General features: G+C 45.0%; 2 protein-coding genes across 2 annotated transcripts in view; one reads left to right on the top strand and one right to left on the bottom strand.

Annotated features, from left to right (window-relative positions):
- Positions 1-14,414, top strand: part of LOC144119260 (uncharacterized) — a 28,261-nt gene extending 13,847 nt beyond the window's left edge. Inside the window, exons 10-14 of the mRNA XM_077651929.1 lie at positions 148-231; positions 3,753-3,915; positions 6,744-6,911; positions 8,515-8,649; positions 14,020-14,414. Coding sequence (XP_077508055.1) covers positions 148-231; positions 3,753-3,915; positions 6,744-6,911; positions 8,515-8,649; positions 14,020-14,127 — 658 coding nt within the window. The 3' untranslated portion in view covers positions 14,128-14,414. The remainder of the gene's footprint in view (positions 1-147; positions 232-3,752; positions 3,916-6,743; positions 6,912-8,514; positions 8,650-14,019) is intronic.
- Positions 14,415-17,686: 3,272 nt separating this feature from the next.
- The window catches only part of LOC144121974 (ATP-binding cassette sub-family C member 3-like), an 88,280-nt gene continuing 80,762 nt past the window's right edge, over positions 17,687-25,204 (bottom strand). The window contains exons 16-17 of the mRNA XM_077655441.1: positions 23,639-23,833; positions 17,687-19,068 (exon numbers count right to left, since the gene is read on the bottom strand). Of these exons, the coding sequence (XP_077511567.1) occupies positions 18,918-19,068; positions 23,639-23,833 (346 nt within the window). The 3' untranslated portion in view covers positions 17,687-18,917. The remainder of the gene's footprint in view (positions 19,069-23,638; positions 23,834-25,204) is intronic.

Genomic DNA, 25,204 nt, shown 5'->3' on the forward strand with positions numbered 1-25,204 from the left:
ATATATGTGCTCCTTGGCTGGTCCTCCAGCGCCTTAATACGTCGACCTTTTATTTAGTTTCTTTGTCACAACCGTGGCAAATGTGCGCACTGTGTGCTTTATGTATTTTCAGGAGTAGAACCATTCTAAACGTTTTCGTTCTTACAGAGGTGTGCAGTGTGCCTGTGCTACGTACCTGGCCATATTCAGTCTGTCGTACGTACCTTCCGTTGTTCATCAGCTCGAGCCTCGGTAAGTCATGTGCTCTTTTCTTCGTTTAACTTGTGCCTGGACCGCTAAATTTCCGGTGCATTCAGTTAACTCATCAATTTCACTGGATAACTAGTTAATAGAGAATATCCATGTAATCTTCTCTAATTTTCAAATGACACTGCCTTGCTAAGAAACCTAGGGAACGAATTCCAGAATATGCTTTAGGATTCAGGCCGGAAAATGAGAACTGTGGGTCTAATACGTTACACGCACAAAGCTGAAATATTTTTCCAAACTTTTGCAAAAGAACCGCAATCTAAAACAGCATATGAAGCATAAAAATTGCTGAGGGGATGTATTTACTTACGGCAGGTCTGGCCCACGAGAGCGAAAACATCATGCGAAGAGAAATGGGGTCGTGTGAATTGTTCAGGTGCGCCAAGATCTTGAATAGCAGCTTCCTAGAATGCCTTAAGAGGAAAGTAAGTAAGCGTTGCGTCTTGACAGTACTCACCCATGGGACGGATAATGGAAACTTAACGAAAACGCTTGAATTGAAATTTAGGACAGCTAGCGGGCTATGGAAAAGAAAATGAGAGATGCAACGACAAAATACAGGAATAGAGGAGAATGGGTCAGGGAATAAACTGGTCAGTGATATACTAGTCGAAATGAAGAACAAATGGGCATGCACATGTCATGTAATGCGAAGGCAAAATAAATGATGGGCACTTACAACGGAGTGCATCCCGATAGAAGACAAGCGTAGCAGGGGATGGCAGAAAGTGAGCTGCGCGGATGATATTATAAAGTTTGTGGCGTGAAAGTGTCCGAAACTGTTACAGGACATGGTTAACTTGAGGTGAGTGGCAGAGGCCTCTGCAATACAGCGGACGTAGTCAGGCTGATGATAGACGCAGCCAAAAAGTTGCTAAAACCCGCATACGTAACACGGATGCCGAATGCTTTCTCTAGTGTCTTGTCGTCGTCCTCTATTCTCGTGGTTTCTTTGGGCCATCTTAGTCCCCGAAGGTATTACGCAGCTGCCGATATCAACAAAAGCATTTGTTACAGTGAGTGCAGGAAGCAGCTTTCAGAAGTAAGCGCAGCTTCTATCGTTTATATACAGGGATGTTCGCGACTTGCGGAAGGCATGCGTATAGCGGGCCTCTGAGTGTCTGCGCAACGCCTGTAGTTCTGTTTTCGTTGTGGACAAGTCGATTACAGCTTGGATTGACGTAATTCAATGCCGGGAAGCAAACACAGCAAGGCACGTCTTGTCCTCGCCCTACCGTGTGTACCCCAGTGGCTTTTGCACTCCCACCACTGTTGAGAGGAGGGGAGATTGCCAGCAGTTAGCGTTCTTTAGCGTTTAAAGAGTGCATTGTGGGCTTGATTAATATATGCAGCTTCTTTAAACGCTTTTAATGTCCTGGACATTGAAGAAAACTGCATCCGGTTACTGCTCTCGGTAAAAATTGGTTCTTTGACTCTTTCTGGCTGCGTTGATGTTTGTCCAGCAGAGAAGGGCGTATTTATGATCCAGAAAATTGGATTGAAAAATCTTGACGGCATTACCAAAACAGGCGGGTTGCAACCGTTTTGAACTGAATGGTGGTTTAGGGTAACCTCTGGTATACGCTCCTCAACAACGATGTCGCAGCGCACATTTTACTTCAGAAATCACCTGGTGGTGGTGACACTTGTATTTTGTTTCTTGCCTTTTTCTACTTACAAAGGCTCGATTTTGTCAGAGAGTGTTTTTGTCATTATAACGCGGTACGTTATCGATATGGACGACATTAATTGGTCCTTAATGCCCCTAATAATTGTCGGCTTGCAGGATATGGGGTTGGTGCTCTGGGCTGGCGGATACGTTAAGTCCTATGGGCCAGCAACAAACGTCGTGGACTCGAATGCTTGAGGACTGATTGTTTGGTCTGGTAGAGCTGCTGCCGTAATGGTAGACACATTGCGGCAGGAAGTGGTTTAATATTGTCAAAATTATAAGTGTATTTGCAGTCGTGACAAACTCAGTCCATCACAGGAATGAGCGCTCTTGCAATGATGGAAAGCGTGTTACATGCAAAAAGGCACCCTAAAATGGCGACTTTTCGAGACGCCACTATTTCGGTTCTTTTCAGGCCCATGTTTCCTTTAACTTAACATCCAATCTGCAACTCTATCAGGTGGCAGCTTAGAGCCACCACGGTGGCTCAGTTGTAATGACTTTCAGCTGCTTACTCGAAATACGAGGGTTCTACCCCGTCCTCAGCGGTCGCGTTTCGATGGAGGGGAAATGTTATGAAAAAGTTGTACGGTGCAGTAAACTCAAACAGTTTGTCATAAAATGTCACTTTTGCAAAACAACAAATTTTTCATAGAGACGTACGTCATAGAGTACCATACAAATTGCATGACATTTGTATCGCGAAGCTTGTATAAGGCTCTTGCATCATATTTTTTTTCAGCAGGGGAGGCCCGTGTACTCTGCGATGTCAGTGCACGTTAATAAACCCCAGGTGATTGAAATTATCCGAAGTCCTCCAATACGGCTTCTCTCACGGCCTGAGACTCTTTGGGATGTTAAACCCCGTTAAAACCAATAAACCAAGCAAGGCGGCAGAATATCTGCTCTGCAGATTGCAATTATTCTCAGAGTCCCGTTTTCCGTTCCTTATTCTTGGGGAATTATGATCTTCGGAGCGGTGATTCATTGCACGCTGTTTGGAGCAATGTCCTGAAATCCTTTACAGAAATGCACTAGTTGTTGCGTCTGTTGAACATTGCTGGTGAGAAGGAGAGTTCACAGTCGCTGACAGGTCGACTTCACGGTCACTCATAGGTCCAGTTCTTTTTTTGATACCTTACCAGGTGCTCAGCGTAATGCAAAGGGAAGGCTGATGATGACTCAAGACGAAGTGCTGGGCTAGTTTGTTCCACATTCTTCACTTCATCACACTGCACAAAATAAAACGAACACTTGCAGGCTGAAAGGTGCCCCACAGCTCTGGATGTAGCGCTGCGCCTACAATTTACCAATCAATGTAGGCACACGCAGGCATAAAATAACACAGTTCGAAAGGAAACGCGCGGAACGAAGGAATGTGCCATGGATTTGTTACACGCGATGTTCTTCACCGCTATCAAGGAAGGACATGACATGTCGCTGCTGTCTTTGTGTTTTTCCCGAGCGCCCACTTAGGCGTTGATTTGTATAAATGCAGGCTCAGGGCGCGGCAACCAAATAGTTGAGGTCAGCGATTTGTGCTGTTTTTCTCTCCGTCTGTGTTTATGTTTTGGGCGTAGTGTTGTGTGAAGGTAATGAAGACTCTACGATGGATAATGACGATGCTTATGCACATAAAAAACAATCTGTCCACTACGACTTTACATTGTAGCCTGTTGGTGTACAAAAACGAGCGCAGCATGCCTTTACTCGTGGTCTCAAGCCCACTTAGGTACTTAAGTCAAGAAGCGACCTGTGGCTCCACTCTGGGCTTGCGAAGCAGCACGGTCTGGCAACACGGCAGCTTCACTTACCTCCCCTACATGCACAGGGGAGCGCTCATTGGCGCGTTGACGTCGATGGTTCTTGTGACGAGCTTGCTGACTTCGTGCCTGCAAGCTGCCTTCGAGTTCATCCGGCGCGTCTGGCAGATGCTGCCATGGGGCGCCATCCTCCTGCTTGGGTCGACGCACGTCGCCTCAGAGCTCGTACAGGTACGCCGCGTATGCTGCGCCACAGATGTTTACGGCACTGATGATTCGGTCACATGCCTTCCCTTAGATTTTGGTCTGCGGGGCTTACTGGAACGACTTCTCACCAGGACAACTCAGTCTGCTTTACGCCTATTCGAGGAATAGAATTAGGAAGAATAGGAATAGCAATGGGAATATGAAAGAGCAGGGCCAAGTTAAGGTTGTACGGGCTGAAATTTCATTCTGATAGCTTTTGTTTGAAAAGATATTTTTTTTTGTCTAACAGCTTGAAATAGCTCGTGATTTTGTTATTACGCACCTCTGGAGGAATCTACTGTACTCTATAAAACAGTGTTGAAACTGTGAATGAACGGGATCGGGATGCCAGTCTTTTCATCTTCTGTGATTGGCTGCATTCATTTGTTGTCCGAGACCAACCTAGACAATCCAATTCGCTCTTTTGTGCACTCATTCTCCGCCAGCGGAAGAAACCTGTATTCAAAATAGTGTATTGCCAACGCTAAACTTCATACTTGTTTGACAATGCCCTCTCTCATTACAGCCGTATTTACTCGTGGCATAATCGCGCATTTTATGCGTTAGCATTAGAACCCCCATTAACGGAACGTCCGGCGTTGTTCGGCGTCTGAATCCTGGTGGAAGCGGAGGCGAAATAGAGTTGAAAAGGAAGAGAGGATGGAGGAAGTAGCCACAAAAAAAGGGAGAGAGGACGAGTTGGTCGAAGTCAACGGGTGACGAGAGGGAATCCGCGGTGGCAAATCTGGGTCTAAGGGAAGGGTTTGTAGTGAGGGGTACGGCTTGGCAAACTTTAACGGGTTGGATCAGGCCAACGAAAAGAGTGTACGCTATGTCACGCACTGATTTTTGACTGTATCGCGCCACCGGCCACCGGCAGATTTAAAGAAGAATGCTGGCGCATATTCTGCAGCATGAATCGCATTGATCGTATTCGTTTTTTTTTTGTAAATCAATATAGGTTCCTAGGACACGCGTCTATTTCACTGCATAATTTTTACATTGTGGATGAATGTTTTCAATTTTGGAAACTTATTTGGACGGCTAGGTTATACGAGTAAAAGTTTCATTCATGGGAGCATCCATGGAGCTTGATGCCGTAAAAGGAATAGCACACTGCTTTACCAATCCAATCAATGGCGATCTCTGAAATACTTTGACTACAGACTACTGGAATAGTGACTAAGGTCATGATTTGCTACGACAGAGAAAACTAAGTAATCATCTTGAAAAAACGCAGCAGCACGCAAAAACGGGGACGAAATAGACACGCATACGACAGGACGAATGCTGCAGCATCATTCGTCCTGTCGTATGTGTGTCGGTTTCGTCCCCGTTTTTGCGTGCTGCTCCGTTTTTTTCAAAATGGATCAATACCAACTGGCCCAAACTTCTGTGCTTTTGCTAAGCTAAGGAAGCTTGCGCTGGTACACAGTGGAGGCATCAAGTTATACTTACTGCGCCCGTGGGCGGTGGGTGATAGGTACTGAAGCGTAAAAACGGGTCGTTATTTTTCGCAACGAATCATAAGCCGCCAGAACGACAGTTTCGCCAACCGAGACAAGGCAGAAAGCTTTCTGGTAACACATTACTGCTAGCAGGCGCGTAAATATGACGAAATTAGGCAATGCCCCCAGAACCAGAAAAACCAATTAGCTTTTCATTTCGGATCTTCCCAGGTTCATAGTTCCTCTTTACGCACCACTTGGAAAATGAGGGTAATTACGAGCCCACCATGACGACCAATGTTAGATGCAAGCATTTGAGGACTAATACCACATACACGAGGCAGGTGCCTGCGTCGCGTCCATCTCCACCGATCCGCTAAGAGATTTTTGAACTAGCTCAGCATCACCGAATTTGGGAGAAGCCGCATAAAAAACGGCTCTGCCTCTTCCGGGCCGCGCAACGTGACTCATCATCATCAGCCTAAGCCAACTGTAAGGCAGAGGTCTCTACCGTGTCTCTCCAATTAACCCTGCGCTTTGCCAGCTGCGGCCGCCGTATCCCCGCCAATTTCTTAATCTCAGCTCACCCCCTAACCTTCTGCCGCCCCCTGCTACGCTTACTTTCTCTTGAAATCCACTCCATTGCCCCTAAGGACCAGCGGTTACCTAGCCGTCACATTACATGGGCTGTCCAAGCCCATTTATGCCTCATGGATTCGACTAGGATATCATTAACCCGCGTTTGTTTCCTCAGCCACTCTGCCCGCTTCCGGTCTCAACGTTACACCTGTCATGTTTCCTCCCATAGGTCGCTGCGTTGTCCTAAAGCTGAATCCTTTTCGTTAGCCATCACGTTTCTGCCTCATAGGTGGGTGCCTGTCAGTTACAGCTGTTGTATACTTTCTCTTGACGAATATTGGCAAACTGCCATTCATGATCTGCGAGAACTTGCCATATGCGCTCCACCCCATTTTTATTCCTCTAGTTATTTCCCTGTCGTGGTCGGGATCAGCAGTCACCACCTGCTACCCGACAGCGCATTAAATTTAGTGCGCGCATCTTTTTCATCGTGCCACGCCGCACCAGGACTTATCTTTAAGACCAACGCTGACTACGGCTTCTAAAACCCGGCAGCCCAAAACCAGGCTGCCAAAATGAACCTGTAGCTTCTCACTACGTCGTCTTTCACAGCCGCATGTGCTAAAGAGGGGCTAAATGCCACACTATCTCTTACCGAACCTTACTTACCGTAACAAATACCATGTCACTTAGTTGCCACCCTGGTGGCATTTTCGAAGGGCTCCAGAGCATTCCAAGGACTTGGCAATTGTGACAATGTGCTCCTGCTCGCCTGGTGTCTCACAGGCGCACGAACTTCTGGTGCGGGCGTTCGAGCTGGTTCCCATTTCGTTCTGGGAGGAGTGTACCGTGCTCGAAGTGCAGACCATGCTGGCCTTCGCGGCGTCGCTGATGGCCGAGGCCGCCGACAAGCAGGTTCTCCTCGAGATAATGAGTCCCATAGTGGTGCAACTCGTAAGTGTGCATCACGCATTTGCGGCCGCCGTGCGGTGTGTAGAGGCTGGAGTTTAATTCAGGCTTCGCGTGCCTCAGTTAGCGAACGACTATCAACTCTAGATCTTTACCGTACGTTGAAACGCGGTCACCGTGCTTCACGATTGGTCACCAGCACCGACCAGAGAAAGAAGACAGTTTATCTTTTTCATTGGAGCACTCTTCTTCGAAATGCGAAGGAGGCTGGTGGCACGCTCCGCAAGTGTTCGCCGTACGGTTCGGGTAAAAAATTAACTTCAACTTTCGTATTCATGTTTCTCTGTCAAGCGACGTGTTCGTACCTGCTTTCGAAGTCAGAAGCCGAGAAATCCTTTCTTCAGGAATTTTTTCTTTGAATTTCCCACGACACCAAACATTAGTGTTTCGCTCGATCATTTTTCGCGGCCAAATAAAAATATATGGCTCCCGCTAGGAAAATAACAGAGCGGCTTGTTTCTCTATGCGAATGCACCGGTTGCTCGATTTTGCCATTGTCTGCAGAGTTTTAGCTAACAGTCGCCACAAAAGCAATGTAATTTCATGAGTTTTTACAGCCGCTAAAAAGACACTGACAACAAATAGAAGTTCATCTGTGTCAAAACAGTGCCGCGTTCTAATCACACAGAGACCCCTCTCACCGAAAATGAAACGACCTTGGAGTATATATGCATAACGTTGACAAAAAAGAGCAACCATCATGATGAAGCGCTGATATTTGGAAACGACCTATACGTAGAATCGACGGTTTAAATTTAGCCCTTTGAATTGTCTAGATCAGAGCCGGCACCAGCTTGGTTCTCGTCGCTATTATTTTCAAGTGTGTGGCAAGGTACGAGGAATATTGTTTCGAGCGTCGAAACGTACAATAACTACTATAAACCCAGTGAGAAAAAACGACAGAACTGTGTAAAAACACGACTAAATGTCGAAAAGTTTTTCTCAACATGACAGATTTTTCTGTTGCCTCGTAGTATTATCATGTAGCACTATAATTATTTCTGTAGTACGTTTTAGTTCTCTGTAGTTCTCCAGTACTTACCTGTAGTTTCTACACATCATTCTGTTGCCCAACGAAAATTTGTGTTATAACTACAAGTTTTCGTGTCAAAAACATAGAATATCTGTTATGACGACACAAAATATCCTGATGTGTTTTGTGACAGCATTGCAGGCCACTACCCAAGTTATACGTCCGGGTTTTAGATAAAAGTTTCTGCTAATGCTATCGAGCACAGGAAATTTGAAGAAAAAATTGTTTTTGTATGTTTAGAAGGTGAGTCGTACTGAACGAAGTATTTATTCCACAAGCTTACCTTCTGTCTTGATTTCGTTTTTATTTAAATTTTCCTTGGTATTTTCATCTGCCTGATGAACACAGGCGTTAAATTCTGAGTAACTTTTACGAAAAAAAGTACGTTCTTTATGCAGGTGACTGCTATAGTATCACCTATCTTTCTGTATTGCGCGTGTGTGCTGCGTTCAACCGAAAATGATGTGAGAAGGCATTTTGTGCGCTCGGGTGTCGTGCGGCGGCTAGGTTAATCGAGGACGGTCAGATTAATTCCTGGATTATTTCTTCACTCAGGCCCAGCTCAAGCAGATGCACCTGGCCTACTACGCCATTCCCGTGGTCGTGGGTGCATCCAGCAACGTCATAATGCCAGCTTCGGTGCCCATAGCTCTCCTGCACGAGTTATCGCGGGTGTCATTCTGGAAGCTGGTGAGAACTTTGTTTGCTCGCTTCCTTCCATTTTACTTATTTCATTGCCTTTCCTTTTCACCCTTTCTTCCTTTCCTCCTTCCTTCCCGCCTTCTTTTGTTCCTTTCTTTCTTCCTTCCTTTCTTCCTTTCTTCCTTCCGCTCTTCCTTTCTTTCTTCTTTCTTTTCTTCCTTCCTTCCTTCCTTCCTTCCTTCCTTCCTTCCTTCCTTCCTTCCTTCCTTCCTTCCTTCCTTCCTTCCTTCCTTTCTTCCTTTCTTCCTTTCTTTCTTCTTTCCTTTCTTCCTTTCTTCCTTTCTTTCTTCCTTTCTTTCTTCCTTTCTTCTTTCTTCCTTCCTTTCTTTCTCTCTTTTTCTCTCTCTCTTTCTTTCTCTCTCTCTCCTTCTTTATTTCTCTCTTTCTTCCATTATCTTTTTGTGCATCCATACTTCCTTTCCCATCCTTATTCGTTTCGTCAAAATTATTTTGTGTTTTACATTCTTCTAGCTTTTTTTCCACTTGAACCCGCTGCGTGGCTTAGTGCCTTGGCGTACGTCTGATGGTCCAAAGGTTGCGGGGTCGCACCCCGACAGCAGCGGCCACATTTCGATGGGTGGAAAAGGCAAAACCGTCCCTGTGTTGTGCGTTGTCTGCGCACCTTAAACGACTATAGGAGGTCAGAAGGAATCCGAAGTCCTCCACTACACAGCGGTCCTCATAGGCCACATGAAGCTTCGAGACGTTAAAACACAATTTACAACTACAGTTTTTCAATTTGGTTGCTTTTCCACTTTAGTTTCCTCTCCTACGTCATACGAGGCCGCTATTTTCGAGTCAACGGTATTCTGACCATGTCACAGCATCTCTTGCATATAAGCCGCGACATAGATAGATAGATAGATAGATAAAGAGGAGGAGGGAAAGGTAGGTATGTTAACCAGAAAGGGGTTCCGGTTGGCTACCCTGCACTGGGGAACCCCTTGACATAATTTTAGTAAACATAACCAAAATACGGTACTGTTGCAGATACGAAAACAAATATAAAGCTTCCAGAAAGCGCTTCATCTAGCAATTCGAAGTGTAGGTGGTTTACGCTGCACCCACTGCCAATGCTAGAGCATTACAGAAAGCCGTAACTGGGTTTCTTGTGGCCATCTGTCCTTTTACTCACTAATTAAATTATTGTTCTTATTACTGTCAGGTTCAGATTGAGCAAGCACTGCGAAATATTCATCCTCCTCCTTTACAAGCCCACTGCGAGCTAGTGATCGAGTATTTGCTTATATCAACTTCTGTGGCGCTGACAGACAGACAGACCGACAGATTTATTTCACATCATGCGTACACAACGTCAGGAACATGAGCAAAGAGCGGAAGAATCTGGGCTGGACGAGGCCCATCCATGTTCCCTCTAAGTACATGCCACTTAATTTGTACAGGTCTGTTAAGAAAACGATTCGGCATTGCAACGATTTGCACAATTTAAATATATAACGCTTACAAGCATAGGTTACGATTCAAATTAGCAGAGTAATATGATACAGAAATATAAAACAACACATTTCACCAAAAATGATACAAAAATAACCAGAGTACAGAGCAAAGAGCGTACAAGTTTTTCCACACAAATATATAAATGCTGAAAACTATCAAATCAGATTATTATCGCCAAGTGAGTTGAGTAATTTTACCATAGCAGTCTGTAGCTTAGTGTCTGGGTTCCGTAGCTTGGAAAATACCACGTTTCTTTATGCCTTGTGTGGATAATATTAGTATTTCTTGTGAGGTTATGTATCTCTTGAATCAAACTGTTGCCCTGTTTTTTGTTTCCTAGCACATTCTGCTAAAAATTTATTCTTTGTGAGCTAGGCGCGGCGCGTTAGCAATTGCACGAACTGCCTTCTTTTGCAATAGTAACAGCTTAGTGATGTCAACTGTGTCCGCACTACCCCAAGCCAGGCGGCAATGGTTAAGATGCGATAAAGATAGTGAATTGTATATTATCACCTAAATGAGTTTCGCCAAAAAGAAGCGCAATCTCGTTAGTGTACCAACACTTCACGCAACTTTTATGGATATGAATTCGACGTGATTATTGTATGCGAAGTGTTCATCAAACATATTCCAAGGCTTTTAGTGCAGGGAATAATTTCGGTGTTTCGAAGTACCAATGACGAGGTCACCCTTAATTTTGGCGTTCTTATTTTTTGCTTCAATTTATAGGGCCTTAGCTTTAGTGCTATTAATGGTAAATGCGTTGAATTTATGTAATTATGGACGTGATTACAGCGTGGTATAAGTGCATTAGTATTAGAAGATATGAAAAAACAGGCTAGCATCATCAGCATATATAATTAACTTAGCAGTATCGTCAATGCTATTGATGACATTAATATTATGATTAAAGAGTAAGGTCCAAAGTATACTTCCTCATCGAATCCCATAATTAATTTCTATGTTCTTAGAGGTATGAGCGTTGATTATAACCGCCTGGTGGCGATACTGTAGGTACCTTTTAAGTAAATCATAGAAATACTCGCCTAAAGCCAAAAAAAATAAGTTTCTTTAATAATGTCTCATGGTTAATGTTATTGAATGCTTTAGAGAAGTCAACAAGGATATCTAGAGTTACAATCTTGTTTCCTATGCCCTTCAAGGTTAGTTATTTTTAGGTTAAATGTGTCAACTCCGCCGAGCGACCTTTACGGAAACGAAATTGAGAATGTGTGAGTATGTTATGTTTTTCACAAAAAGTAGTCGTTCTGTTGTTAATTGTTCTATGCCTTTTGAAAACACTCGAAGTTGCATATTGGTTGATAGTTGGACATGTCCTTGTTATCTCCAGCTTTAAAGAGAACATTCCCGTTCTCTAGTTGCATTGCTTCAGGAAATTCTCTTCTGCAAAGCAGGTATTATAATTATGCTCAAGGACAGGAGCTATTATAAGAATAACTTTTTTAACGGGTCCAATTTGTATACCATCGAATCCCGGGATCCTCTATTCCGGAACATTAGAAACGTCGTTTTGGATTTCATCAGCACTGGCTAGTCTGAGGAATGCGCTATCACAATTCCCATCTTCGAGATAGTATAAACTGCATGAGTCATGGGGACTGCCTGCTAAGGTTGTGAAAAAGGAGTTAGGCAAGTTTACAAGACATGTTCTAGATTTTAATGCATTATTGGGAGTTTTGCCTGGAACACCGTTTCGGTTTTTGCTTTTCCTTCCGAGTACCATTTTGAGTCGGTCCCATAGATTATCGTCACGTTCTACTACTTCCAGATTGAAAAGAGTGTGAAGATAATGCAATTTGGCTTGCCTAAAAACTGCAGTTACTTTGTTTCCAAAGCCTTTAAATGTCCGTAAATCATCCAGTTCTAGTGTTTGAAAGAAGAGCCTATAATGTGTATCTTTCCGTTTCGTCAGCGGTTTGGCAGGCTTTTAGTAATCCAGGGCTTCCTTGATTTTTTAGTGTGAGCTGTTTTCTCTTTAGAGTATTTAGTATAACAATAATGAAAAAAAAATAAAAAACGGAATACGCGTCTTCGGGGTCTGATTTTTCGTAAAGTGCTCCCAATAAACTTGCAAGAATTCTTTCTGAAATTCATATAACGTTAGTAGGTTTTGAATTACTGCAGACTGGCGGCCATTAAAAGGCTCGTTTTCAACAGTTGCTTCCGTAAAAAGACAAGAAAATTGCTAAGTGGTTGCATATTTGCCCACCAATAACTGCCGAGATAGCTTTTTTGAGGGTACAGATTAGTGATAAAAACGTCTAGTAATATTGAAAAGCCATTCTGCATCCCAGATGATGTAGTAACTAGATTAGTACAGGCACTTGACTCCAGCAGTGTTATGAACTCGCACTGGGCTACTGATTCCTCCACCATGTTTATATTTATATCGCCATCCAGCGCTATGCTATACGAATTTTCATTTGACCCAGCTCAAGAACTCAAGGAACTAAAAAAATGACGTACAGCCTTTGGCGGATGGTAGAGCGCGAAAACGTTATAATTATAGACTACGGTTAGAATTTCGAAATCAATGTGACTTCGAGTGTAGAGTTGATAGACTTCACCAACAAAAAAATCTATCATCATTAGTAGCGCACCGCCGCCTTTCTTTCTAGAACGATTCAAACAGTAGGTACGATAAGCGGAAATGCTATGTATGTCGCATTCGTCCTTATAACAAGTTTGAGTAAGCATAATGACGTCATATGAAAAACAAAAGCAAGAAAATAATCCATGCATTTCATTCTGCTTGTTTCTTGCAGACTGGGTATTCAGGATAAAAAAAATTACGCGAGCTTTCGCTTTTCCGAGTAAGATCTGTCACAGCGGACGGTGCCAGTAGAGCTTTACAGGTAGCCATGTTTGATGACAAAGGTTATAGCCAGATCACCCTCATCACACCGGGTCGAGAGGTCGGCGGCTCATTCCTTGGTCGTCCTTCTTCCATTTGCTTGAGCTATTGCTGCATACAATTTGAGAGAACGTAATCCACAAGACGTGGGAATGCCCTCATCTGAGAAGAGTCTCAAAACAGTCTCCAAGTCCCGCTCCTATTGGTCGGGCCAGACATGTTCAGGGCGTGGTCAGGCCCGAGCAATAGGAGCGGGGCTTATAGAGAAGCTCTTCAGACTGAGAGCGTTCCGTAATTTGAACTCTACTTTACATGCGGAACTGCTTTAAAAGAAGGACCGAGGAGAATGCAGACCGAGCCCTCTTGAAATGAGGATCAGATAGAGATTACAGAATAAGTTCCCCTTCTCTATCTGTCCTCATTGCTTCAGTTCTGTTCCACATGTAAAACCTACCGCTCGACAAATACTTACTAAAAGGGAAGAAAATATCGTAAACAAATGGGTCGCATCATGAGGTCTTTGTTAACATTTAAGGACCTTACATGGAAGAAACTTGACTGGATGCTTCTACTACAGCATTTGTTATTGCTCAGCGTGCTGGCGGTTGGAACGTAAAAATATTGTCGGGAATAACACTACGTTGTCCGCAATGTGTGCCCATGACAGAATTGAAATTTTACTTGTCAAATGAAAATATAAAATATCAACCCCCTGCAGCCAGTACCTCATTTTCTTCCGTGCGTACAATCAGTAGATTGTCGATGCTTGCTTTATATATAGAAAACTATAAGATAGACTATTTTCATAGCTTTCGACCACTGTAGTAGCTTGCCCATATTACGTGTATGGCTCTAGGTTCCTGGTCTCATATTTCGTTACAAGTAACCAAGTTTCCAGTCCACCTTCAAGTCCGGGTCTTAGTATTTATTTCACGGTGTTGTTAAAGTTATGAGGACACATAAGATTATCTCATCTTTGATAATTGTTATTATTGAAACGCACTTGTCGTACCCTCTCCCGCCAGCTCCTCCTGGGACTCTTCGCCAAGATCTTGGTCATGAGCACGGTCATCGTCACCGTCAACATCGCGGACAGAACTGGCCTGCTGGCCAACCAGACGTCTATGCACTGAAGCGCCTCCTTTCTAAGGATGATGGACAGCTGCGCACATTTTTAATTTATTTTCGCCTTCAGCATAACTTTTGTGGCGTCCCAGTGAAAAGACGGTTGCTTTTAGGTAACTTAGACGATCATATAAGGTGAGCAGTATGTTATTGTGCATTCGCCTTTTTTCCGCGAGCACTTTTTTCATTACTTCTCGATGTAGAAGGCACGTCGATGTCTCAATGTGCATAATGTTTGCTGTCTGTATGGTGAAAATGAAGACCACATTTACACGCCATTCTTTTGGGTCAAGCGTCAAGAAACGCGCACACAATATGTCTCCTGCGTCACTGGTGAGTGAATCCAAGACGTTCATCTGCTCGCCTCTACGTCACGACCTAACTGGAGACTACGACTTGCCTCATGACACGCGTAGGAAAATACTGTCTGTATAACAAGCGATCTTGCGCTTCAATGTACGCAGTGTATGTTTTACATTTGAGCCGTCGCTTTTATCGTGAGGTCTCCGTTTGTGATTTTTTAGAACTTTCAACCTTTTGCCAAGAGCTAACTTACATCCAGTTTGAAGGTACACCACACTGGGTGTGTAAATTTGGTCCTACGTGACCCCAGTCCCTAGTGGCCTAGTTCCGGCTCATTTGGATCGGCTCATTTCCGCGTCCCTCACGGACAAAAATGTTCTTAGTGTTCTGCTTTGCCAATGATTTTTGAATTGTTTTAAATTGTGACGCGCAGGCGATGGAATGCTAAAGCAAAAACGTACCAGCTACATTTGAAACGGCGATGGACCCCTTTGACCTGACCCACAAACTCCCAGTCAAGGAAAAAATTAGATTTTTAGATATATGGTTTCGTTTTAAAGTAGGCGGTGTCTGCTGGTGCTTTGAACCACGCGCCAACAAACGACTTCTTCTTTTCAACTCCGCCCACTCAAAGTTCATTAAGCGAGCTATTTATTGCCATGTTGTGCTTCAAGAACGCTCTCGGCAAAACTTGCCTTCATCTTATTTTAGACGCTTTCAACCAACAAGCCGAAAGACTGCTGAGTGCAGGATATCCTCAGCACCTTCTAGTTTCAGTCGCTGAGGGCCTCCTCAAAAATATGCGCACTGCGGAGCAAACGTGTAACGCACAAGCATTGCGTAGGCAGGCAGAAGGTAGCTGCGATACTTTACATTCATACGCTCTCGCCGAATCTGGAAAAGGTAGCCTGGCGTTAGGACGTGAAAGTCGTGTTCTTTGCCCCAAAGCTATGTAAAAATTACTATCCCGGATGCAACTCAGCAACGTGACTGCGGCAAGAAGCACATACGGCCTTTTGTTGAATGTGCTAAAGGACTGGTATACAAACTTTCCTTAAGTTGTGGTAAAATGTATGTTTGTCAAACTGGGAGATGAGCGAACGATAGTTTAAGAGAGCATGCAAAGAACTTTTAAAAATGCATGCCATGGAAAAGATTTTGAAGGTTTTCTGGTTCACCACTCTGGCTTGCCAAGACTGTTTGTTCCTCTGATCTCGAGGGCGCCTATATTAGCAGAAAGAGCAAAGAACATGTCAAACGAGATATTATGAATCACAACAGATATGGAATCTTGGGGAAGCCTGTATCAGTTCCTCGTCTATCACTCTCTCCGACAAAGAGCTGACTTATTTGTGCATGCGTGGATGACGACGACGGCTTGAACAGAATGCATATATGCGTGTAAACATTCACAATAAAGTAGCTGGAAGTTGAGCGCCGTCTTGTTATCTCGTCTCTGTCGTGGCCTTTTTCTGCCTTCTTTTTGAATTACGCACAAACACGCCAAATTTACCGCACTAAACCACTTTCTTGACCTTCACCAATCTTCCAGTCGTCTCTTATTTGTTTCTCTCTTTATTGAAAATGAGCATGTCCTGGCTATTACGAAACCATAGTGCTTCACTGAATACTCGGTGACATCGTGCACTGAGGGTTGGAGGGTCTTGCACTGAATAAGAATATTTTCTATCGTTTGCCTGTCTTGTATGCAGCAACAAGAAATGTGATCCGTAGTGTCAAATTTTTCTCCGGCAAGGCTTCGTCCTCAAGCACCCAGCTGTTTTCTCGAAAAGCAGACCACTCTTTTTGGAACTGTCAAAAAGTTTGTTTTTTTCAGTAAAAGATATAGCCGTCCTATAGAGCTCCAACGTCGGCTTATCTAGCGTTTTATTTTGCAGTTAGTGTTTTCTGAGGGTCTTACGTTCCTTTTCATTGTTGTCTTACTGTCGGTTTCCTCCTTTTGACGTTTATATTAGCACGCCATCTAGTTCCCCTTCACGTAGTATCGACACTGCATCGGTACAAATTACGTAATAAATTCTGCCACCCAACGCTGCTCATTAGACTATCTGAGTCAAATTCCGATTAAGCAGCACCGTTTAATCACAGAGGAACTGTTTGAAAAACGATAAGGGGAGAAATACAAGCTCTCTTTACCATCCGTAGCATGACGCAATCGCCGCTTAAAAAGCTGTGAGACGAACCAAGGAAGTGAAGCCAGAAGTTGGGATATTCTTCTATTGAGAGAAATGAATTGATCTGTTGGCTGCCCACGAATAATGTTTCACGATCAAGCTATGCTTTCGGTGCTCACCAGATGCGTTCTTCGTTGGAGAGTATTGAAAAAAATGTAGAGCACTGCAGAGTGCTGTATTGGCGAACTGCGAATACATTTGCGTTTGAACGTGAGCAACATCTTTTTTTTTGCAAGTCAGTCGTCACGTGACCCTTGGATGATGTCAGAAAATTTTTTGTGAGTCATCGTTGTCTAACACCAGTACAAATTTCCAAGCGTGCCCGCTTGGCACACAGGGGGCCTGGTTTCGAGCAGCCAATGCTGGCGCGTCTCTTTTTTGAATGATCTCTTTCGTCCGTACACGCTCTAATGACACGCTTTGCCGAGACGCTCTGCTGACAGGTGCTTTACACGCCACTCATGGGACAAGAAATGCTTTCGCATTGAATTTTTACCACGCTCTAGAAGCGCGAATCACTGTGCAAAAAAGGAAATTTATTACAATTATTGATGTAGAGTGTTGCGACTTTCTTTCTTAGCAATACGCTGCACGTATTCTCTACTGCAACACACTAGTCGGCCTTTTTATTGTATGGCAAGGCTTGGATCGCCCTGACAGTCACCTTATAGAGATTAGCTAGGTCGCTATATGCCCATGGTAGAAGTGTACTGGCCCAGCGGCACGTGAGCTGTAAAATGGCTACCTTGAGTCATGCGGGCCTGTCGCGAGTCTGCGCTTTTTGCTGAACGTCCCAACCATGTGTTGCCCAGTGGTGTTTGTTCCATTTTATTAATTAAGCCCCGCACCGTGCTTTTGCCCCTTGAGTGCTTACATCCAGGACGAAATTGTGGTGTGCACTCGTCATGGCAGTCACTGCAGTTTCCTCGGGGTCATGCTCGTGCTCATGCCAGTGCTCCTCCTCCACAGTCGGGCATCGGTAATGCGGGAAGTGGAAAATATAGAATGCGCTCAGAAAGAAAGCCGGAATGATGGAACTCTCAGATTGATTAATTTTTGAAAAACGCTTTTGTATTTTTTATTTTTTTTTTACAAAATACCGTCATAAACACAGTCTTTCAACAAACAAAGCAAACTGAGAATGGTATCACACACTCGGTGATTGATGCAGGTTCGTGAAGAACTCCTCTTGCGAGGTTAACTTTGAACCTCCAAAACTGATTAAGCCCAAAAAGCAATTAGGCACGAACTGAATTTGTCCCTTGCTCTTTTCTTCCTTTCTCGGCGTTGCTTCTTAAACCGCTCGTTAAAGCCAAGTGATCATGACGGCATTGTCGCAGTGAATTTGGCTTCAATTTAAATTTTTAATAATTACAGAATCCTTTTCGGAACACATACCTGCCTTCAGTGTCTGTTTAGACGTACTGTCGGCCGAAAAAGTTTGCGGGATCCGCGATGCGTGGCAAAGGGAAGAAAAACTGCACTTCTCCATCATCTGCCGTCAAAACGCATGGTGTCGCAGCTCGCGGCACTGCCGCGCCAGGCGCGCCAAGAGCCCCGACGCCATGCGTTTTGACAGACGGCGCAGCAATGAAGCTTTACTTCGCTTCGCCCCGCATTGCAGATCCCGCAAACTTTTGCGTCCAGCTGTACATTACGCCTCAGCCGTTAACCACGGTTGATGTTCGTTTTGCTGCCCTCACAATGTTGTTAAGTACCTTGCTCGGGCCGTGTATCGGCTCTGATTCTAACAGGACAAGGATGTTGGCCCCGTGAGAATCTTGTCTTTCTCTTCATCTTTATTATCTTCATGTGGAATAACTAGCTTGCGGGAATAACTCATCAAGTTGTCAATAAAAACTACCACCTCTTCGTCTCTCGAAGGAGACGATTGAATACCTTCCTCTCTACTTATTTACCGCTTAGCTTTGGCGCCTGTATCGAATCGCCGTAGTCATACTCGGCGAGTTTAGCCTTGATGTCATGCGGCTTGGAGAGCACCCAGTCATGCCGGCCGGTCGGTCAATATGCCTAGTAATGCACACATCATACTAATACCCTGTTGCACGAGCAGGGAAATTTTTCTAATTATTTTCGTCCGTCGTTCGCATATTTTTTGCAACGCTCATTTTTCATTTAGGCCTTCGTGAAAACAACAATTTATGCCAGGAACCGTGCAGCGCTGAAATGCTACTTCCCTCGAAATGTTTGGCCGTTAACATCTTCAGAACGTGTGGTGAGCCAAAGGGAGTACGGCTTGCACCTATAAAATGCCGTCATCATAAAGAAAACACACGCCGTCACCACCGGTCAATATGGCCTTCCTTCGACACTGCTGACAAGTCGATCCCGGCAGCTCTTGCCATTGTTTGGAACATGGAGTCGGGGTTGGCTGCCAGTTCAGCCACGGTGCCAAATTCAGCGACGCTGCCCTCACTCATCACCAAAATCCTGCACAGAGCAAGAAGAAAATGTGAAGAATTGTGACAGCCTTCCAAGGAAGTCAGGGTGTAGGGTGCGTCACTGATTCTCAACTCACGGCTACCTATTTTGCAACCCACCCTGCCATCTAGCGCCCAATATCTATGATAGATCTTCATTTTATTTTTCCGGGGTTCTCACCGTATGTGAATAAATTCGCGTTTTCAGCTGTTTTAGGCAAAAATACGTTCAATTTCATGAACTCGTGAGTAACTTTACTCAACATTTTTAACGCGAAAAAAAACTAAAATTACCTGAAGACCATTAAAGATGCTGCGAGTTTCAGTTACGTAGAACTGTCTTCGGGCCACTCATCTTCTCTGACAGTAACGCGATAACGTTATGCGCCATTTTATGAGGCAAACAACATCAACATGTGGCGGCATCCACTGCAGAGCCAGGACAGAACTGGAAGTATTTTAATGACTGGTGTCGTGGCCCTAGATCAGGTGTTCGCGTAAGCTGTGAGTGTGGCTTAAAGGTTAATCTACACCACCTCTGCGCCACTGCTTATCCCGCACCGACTCCAAACTCGTGAAACTGGCAAGCGTCTCCTAAACACCTACAGCTTTAAAAGCAATAGCCCGGACGCCGGAGATTCCAATTATCGAAACATCCCCACACTAGCAGTCCCCATGAAAACCTTCTTCAAACTCGCATGAATGCATTCCAAACGACATGGACGTGCATTATATGCAAGAATTTGACGTGCAAGACATGCAAGAATTTCTCCTTCGGCTACGTTCTATACGCTTCGCTAAATGCACCTGATTGAGAGGCGAACACACAATGCACAGCAGATGACTCGCCCCATGTCTCATGTCCAGAGTCATTTGCCCCGCTTGCCAGTATTATTTTCGATCAAGTGAGGAATGAATTTGCTTAACACTGTGCTTTGTCTTGACAGGCGTTTCGCAATGTAGACCTGCTTAAAGAAAAGTTGAAATGATTCATATGTCAAGCGGCGCTCTTATTTGCACAAAATCATTTGCACACCAAATATGGGGTTTAAATTTGGTGCCTGCTGAAATCATAATGACGTCACTGAAATAAGAAATAAACGACTGAGTACTTACGCTATCACTAATCTTGTGTGGGTTGCTACCGCCGCTGTTATGAATATAAACAGATCGCAAATTCAAGCGTGGTAAAATACGGGTGGCTTGCAGGAGCGCTGCGACAACTGCAGCGCAGCTTGAGATCTAATGCAGCTTACAGCAAGAAGTGCACAGCATTTCTTGAGCGATTCATTTTGGGTGGCATCCTGTGCATGCCCCGGGCCCGCTTGCTGCCCGACCCGAAAAGAGTTTTGAATGACCGCACAGAGAACGTGCTTCATGTGGCGTTTTCCCACGAGACGGTGTGTAATTTATTGACTGCTACAAGAGCGCTGGCAACGTAAATTGTAATAAAAAAAAACGATCTATTTTTTTTTACGACGGGCGTGCACAGAGTTCTCCAAAGCAAAACTGAAGTGTAGAGGGGCTGCTGTTCTATGGAGGGCATTTGCTAATTGCCCGTCATAGGCAGTGATAATAGACTAAAACAGTGGTACTAAACCCACGATCGCTCTTGTTGTTGCCCGGCTCCTTCAGCTCCTAGCTGACTTGAGCCTCCGACGTCCTCTCGAACTCGACCCGATCCTGAAGCTCTCGACGTCAGTCTTTCGACGCAGCTTCACGTTTTCTCCTTTAGGACAAACAGCTTGTCCACCGACTTGTTCTTCTCACCTTCCGTCCAATGCCTCGAGTAGAAAGACGCTGCGATACTGTCTCGACTGCGCCAGCTGAGTTTCCCCTCTTCTTGACTGCGCCAGTTGCAATCCCTTTCAGGTAGCGATGAGAGGAAACACTTTGTTGGTGATGAAATCGTGGTTTCTTGATGACGCGGTGCTTCCAACTCGCAAACATTCACGTTATTATAGGAAAGGAGAAGGCTAACTATTTATTTACAGCATAAATAAAACAAGAAGAAACGAGAAAGGAAAAGACTGTTTACAACATGACTGAACCTTTGATTAGACGAATTCAGCCCCCGTTCAACCCAGAACGCTTACTTTTAAACCCTCTGTCTCTGCACATAGCGGGGACAACAACTAGTAAGATTACAAGCGACCCATCTCACCAATCAGTGGTTAGGGAAAGGAAAATAAGATTTCCACCGACTAATCACAGACTGAAGAGAGAGTACTGAATAAACATTTGGGAAAGGAGAGGTTGCAATAAAACACACAAACAGCACAAACGCGACTACCATTTCCCATGGCACAGCAATTACTACATTCCTAACATCGTCATCTGTTTCTCTTTCGCACACGTAGATGCGAGACATACGCCGACGAGGCGATCACTGAATTTGTTTACAGAAAAATGAGAAGAAGAAAATCGTTAAGGGAAGAATGCGTTTCATGGTCACTCGACTCCTACCCAGTGGTATCTTCTTCATTCCCGAAGCCTCGGCAACCCCTTGTCGACGCACACATGTCGACAGCTGAACATGGTTAGGCTTCTTCAAGAAGGGTTATGCCCGTGACAGCGCGGAGAAAACAAGGACGTCCGCTGCAACAAGGGGAGGCAGGGACGGGACGGGTTCCTTTGTTGGCTAAGCACTGATCACAATACAACCATTTCCGACCCCACTGGTGCGGCCTTAATCCTCGCGAACACGAGACCGACTAGTTCGCGGAAAAGTCAGCGAACTCCACAGCTACACTCTTTTCGCTCAACAATAGAGAATAAGATGCCATTAGAGGCATCTAAAAGAAAGTACAATTAGCAGCGGCTGCTAAGTGAAGCTAAGAAATTGGAAAAAATAATAATTCCGTGTATACAGATCTGGAAAGAGTGAACCCTGGAACATTGCACTATAATTCACGAGCCACCGCCGTTCCATTTGAGGCTGGATCAAGTTTCCATAGAAGCAGGCAGTATAGATATAGAAGAGATCATGAACCGGGAGATGTTAATACTGTAGCATGCGGAAGCAGTGTATAAAACATTGAACACGTTCTGGTAGCCTGGATATCAAAGAGGGCATGTTGAGCCTCTATACACTGAGTTTTAGCCATAGTGAAAGCAAAAGTAACACGGCAGTAAAGGAAGCAAGAGAAGACTACAGAATACTGTTGGCTTAAAAGCAGAATGAAAAATCTTTGTAGACCATCACATAATTCAAAGCAATACAGCTTGAAGACTAAAATAAATAAAAAAAAAACTCGTAAATATTCTAGGCAAGGTGGAACACGCGAGCATACGATTTAAAGGCGATGTCAGTAGTATCTATTAAGCGTACGCATTATTGTTGAGGGATATCGAAATTAATGTGCGTGTGTTCACGGCAGAGGTCAACAAAACACGGCTGAAAAATTCATGGCTTAAAAGTAGGAGAGGGGAACTAGGCACAGGGTTCTTAGGAGTCAAAATTGATATAGCCTGTAAACAACTGGAAGTTGTACATAAAATAAGAGTTAATTCACTTAATAGGGGTTTTTCAGTTAGGGGGTTTTAAAGTTGCATAAATACACGTGAGCGTGGTGGCGTCCACCTTCGCCCATGCCATATACTGACTTAGCAAAGACGAAGACAAAGCCATATGCCAATGCCAGTGGAGGGTTTCGTGTCTGAAAGCGCCGCTGGCAACGCTTACTTGGCTAGTTTTCAGATACTCTACAGTCAGAGCGTACCCGCACCATAGTGCTGTCAGTCGAATCGGCGTGAAAGCATCTCAAGATACCTGAATATGGGCGAAAAGCAAAAGCTCATGCTCACAGAATGTCCTCGTATGTTTTTTGCATGGCAGCGTAAGTACCAGCACTTCGTCCAAGAGGGTTATATGCTCCTCCGACATTATTTATCTGATTTACCGCATCGACGGAATTTTTAAGGCCGAGTTCAGCCTTGGATACTAGCATAGAGGGTGCGTTACTGTCCCTAAAAAACAAAGAATAAAACCAGGTCACGAGGGCCATTACGCTCAGCGATGGAGTCTCGAACGCTTTCTACGTAGCTTTAGCACCGAGTGCTCCTGCATCGCGAATGCGTTCACTGAATGCTGGATTGTAACCGGCTGGCCTCGTGGAACGAGGCTTTGTGGTCGACGAGACTGGTGTTGACCGAGTTAGAGCCCGGTAAGCTACGTTAGCGCTCCTTTGCCGACCGGGTTGACTATGGCGACAGGTACCGTGGTGGCGTTAATGAAAACGGTGGCGCCTTGCTCACTGCTTGCCTGCAGACATCATCACTGCCGTGTCCTAGTGTACGACGATGTCAGTGCACGTTGAAGATCCCCTGGTGGTCGAAATTATTTGGGAGGCCTCCACTTCGACACCTCTTTCTTTTTTTCTTTCTGATTTCACCCCCGTCTTCCTCCCTTCCCATATGGTGCGGTTCGGGTGTTCACCGAGATATGTGAGAGTATTACTGAGCCATCTCCTTTCCTCACAAACAATTTTATGAGTCCTATGTTAATCATTGTGACCTCCCTACCATGCAGATTTAGTGAAATGATTTCTACGAGGAGCATTGGACCAGACTTTGCCCACCTGTCGCAGTGCATGACGGTGTGCAGCCTGTGGGCCACGGTGAGCACAGTGCAACGGGCGAAGCTTTGGCGAAGAGTGCGCTGCACCAGCTGGTCCGTGTCGCCGTCCATGCGAGAGGTGGCCTCGTCCAGCAGCAGCACCCGCGGACGCCGGAGCAGCGCCCGCGCCAGACACACCAGTTGCCGCTGGCCGGCGCTGGTCCAAAATGAAGAAAGCGAGGTCGAGGACCAGATGAGCAGGATTTGGCCTGTTTTGTTTTTGTCGTTTACGTTTTTACCAACTTAAATGTTTCGCAGATATGAAAGCAGAGGCCCACTTATAGGCACCTCTTGATGAAGACGGCTGGGAAGGGCGATAGAAATGGGAGAGGAGGCAATCTTGTTTTGATTACGAATTTGTTCTTTAACACTGTGCGCAGAAAAACAATGAGACGCGAATGTGACAGTGCCATTCAATGCCATTATCGCTCTGGGAACAGGAAATAATTCAAAATCTTTAACATCACCCGCGCCTCCCCCCGTCCCTCTACTAAATAAATAAGAGAGAGAAAAGTCGACAGAGATATTTAAGACTACTTTCGTGGCAGAAGTCGTAGGCCCGCCCGCTTACTTCATTAACGAATGCAGTCGCCGCACGAACTTCGTGGAGGCAGTCGCCGCAGTACCGTAACCCGCGCCCCCCTCCGCCACCAACTACAGCATCAGGCTGCATTCGGATGCGCCGACTGTCTGCTTGAGGCCATTCTCAACTTGATCAATAACTGGAAGCGGGAACTATGTCAAATTCTGGCTAGTGGACTAGACTCAAAAGTGGACTGAGCCATGGACTGAGCTAGTGGACTGAAGTGTCCGTGAGGCCCAGGCCCGTGGAGTCTTGAACAAGTAGGAGCCCATCCTCGAGGCCCTTTTGTTCTTTTCTTAAAATAATGCTGTTCCTCCTCCTCTTCGCTAGCGCCGGCTCGAGATTCGTACGACGCTCCGCCGGAAGCCTTTTCCGTGCTGGAAACTTTGGACGGCTAAGCCTTCTTTTCCATTCGTCCAATTAAAACGGTGACCAGCCGTGTGTCCCAAATGGGGGGATCTATCTGGTGGCTGCTACAATGGTTCCCGAGGCTATAAAAACCGAACAGTGCTCATGGCAGACGGAGAAGAAGCGAACAAGCGATAGAGAGACGCTCTCCCGGGTCATCACCGCGCTGCTTTGTGCCAGCCCGTTATGCTCTTGGCGCTTGTGCCACCTATGTAACCTCCCTGTATATGCCATGTATGAATGTTTAGCTAGTTCACCGCCACCTTGACCACTTTAGCTTTTTGCGGATCAGTAGAAGCTGGCTGAGATGCCCCAGGCCCAACAGTGGTTACAGGTTAGGATACACACGCGCACACGCATACACAGAGGACAGATGAGTTTTCGCTCAATGGGGCAAGTAAGGTTAAAATAAATCCTAAGAACGAAAGCCTCTCATGTACAGAATGATAAACGGTGGCCCAGGGAAAATGTTGATGGACCGCGAATCATGTCTTTGTGAAAAAACTAATCATGACAGAAGACCCGTTTCTGGTCAAC

This window comes from Amblyomma americanum, chromosome 2 (genome assembly GCF_052857255.1).
Source record: "Amblyomma americanum isolate KBUSLIRL-KWMA chromosome 2, ASM5285725v1, whole genome shotgun sequence".
In the NCBI taxonomy this organism is placed as follows: domain Eukaryota; kingdom Metazoa; phylum Arthropoda; class Arachnida; order Ixodida; family Ixodidae; genus Amblyomma; species Amblyomma americanum.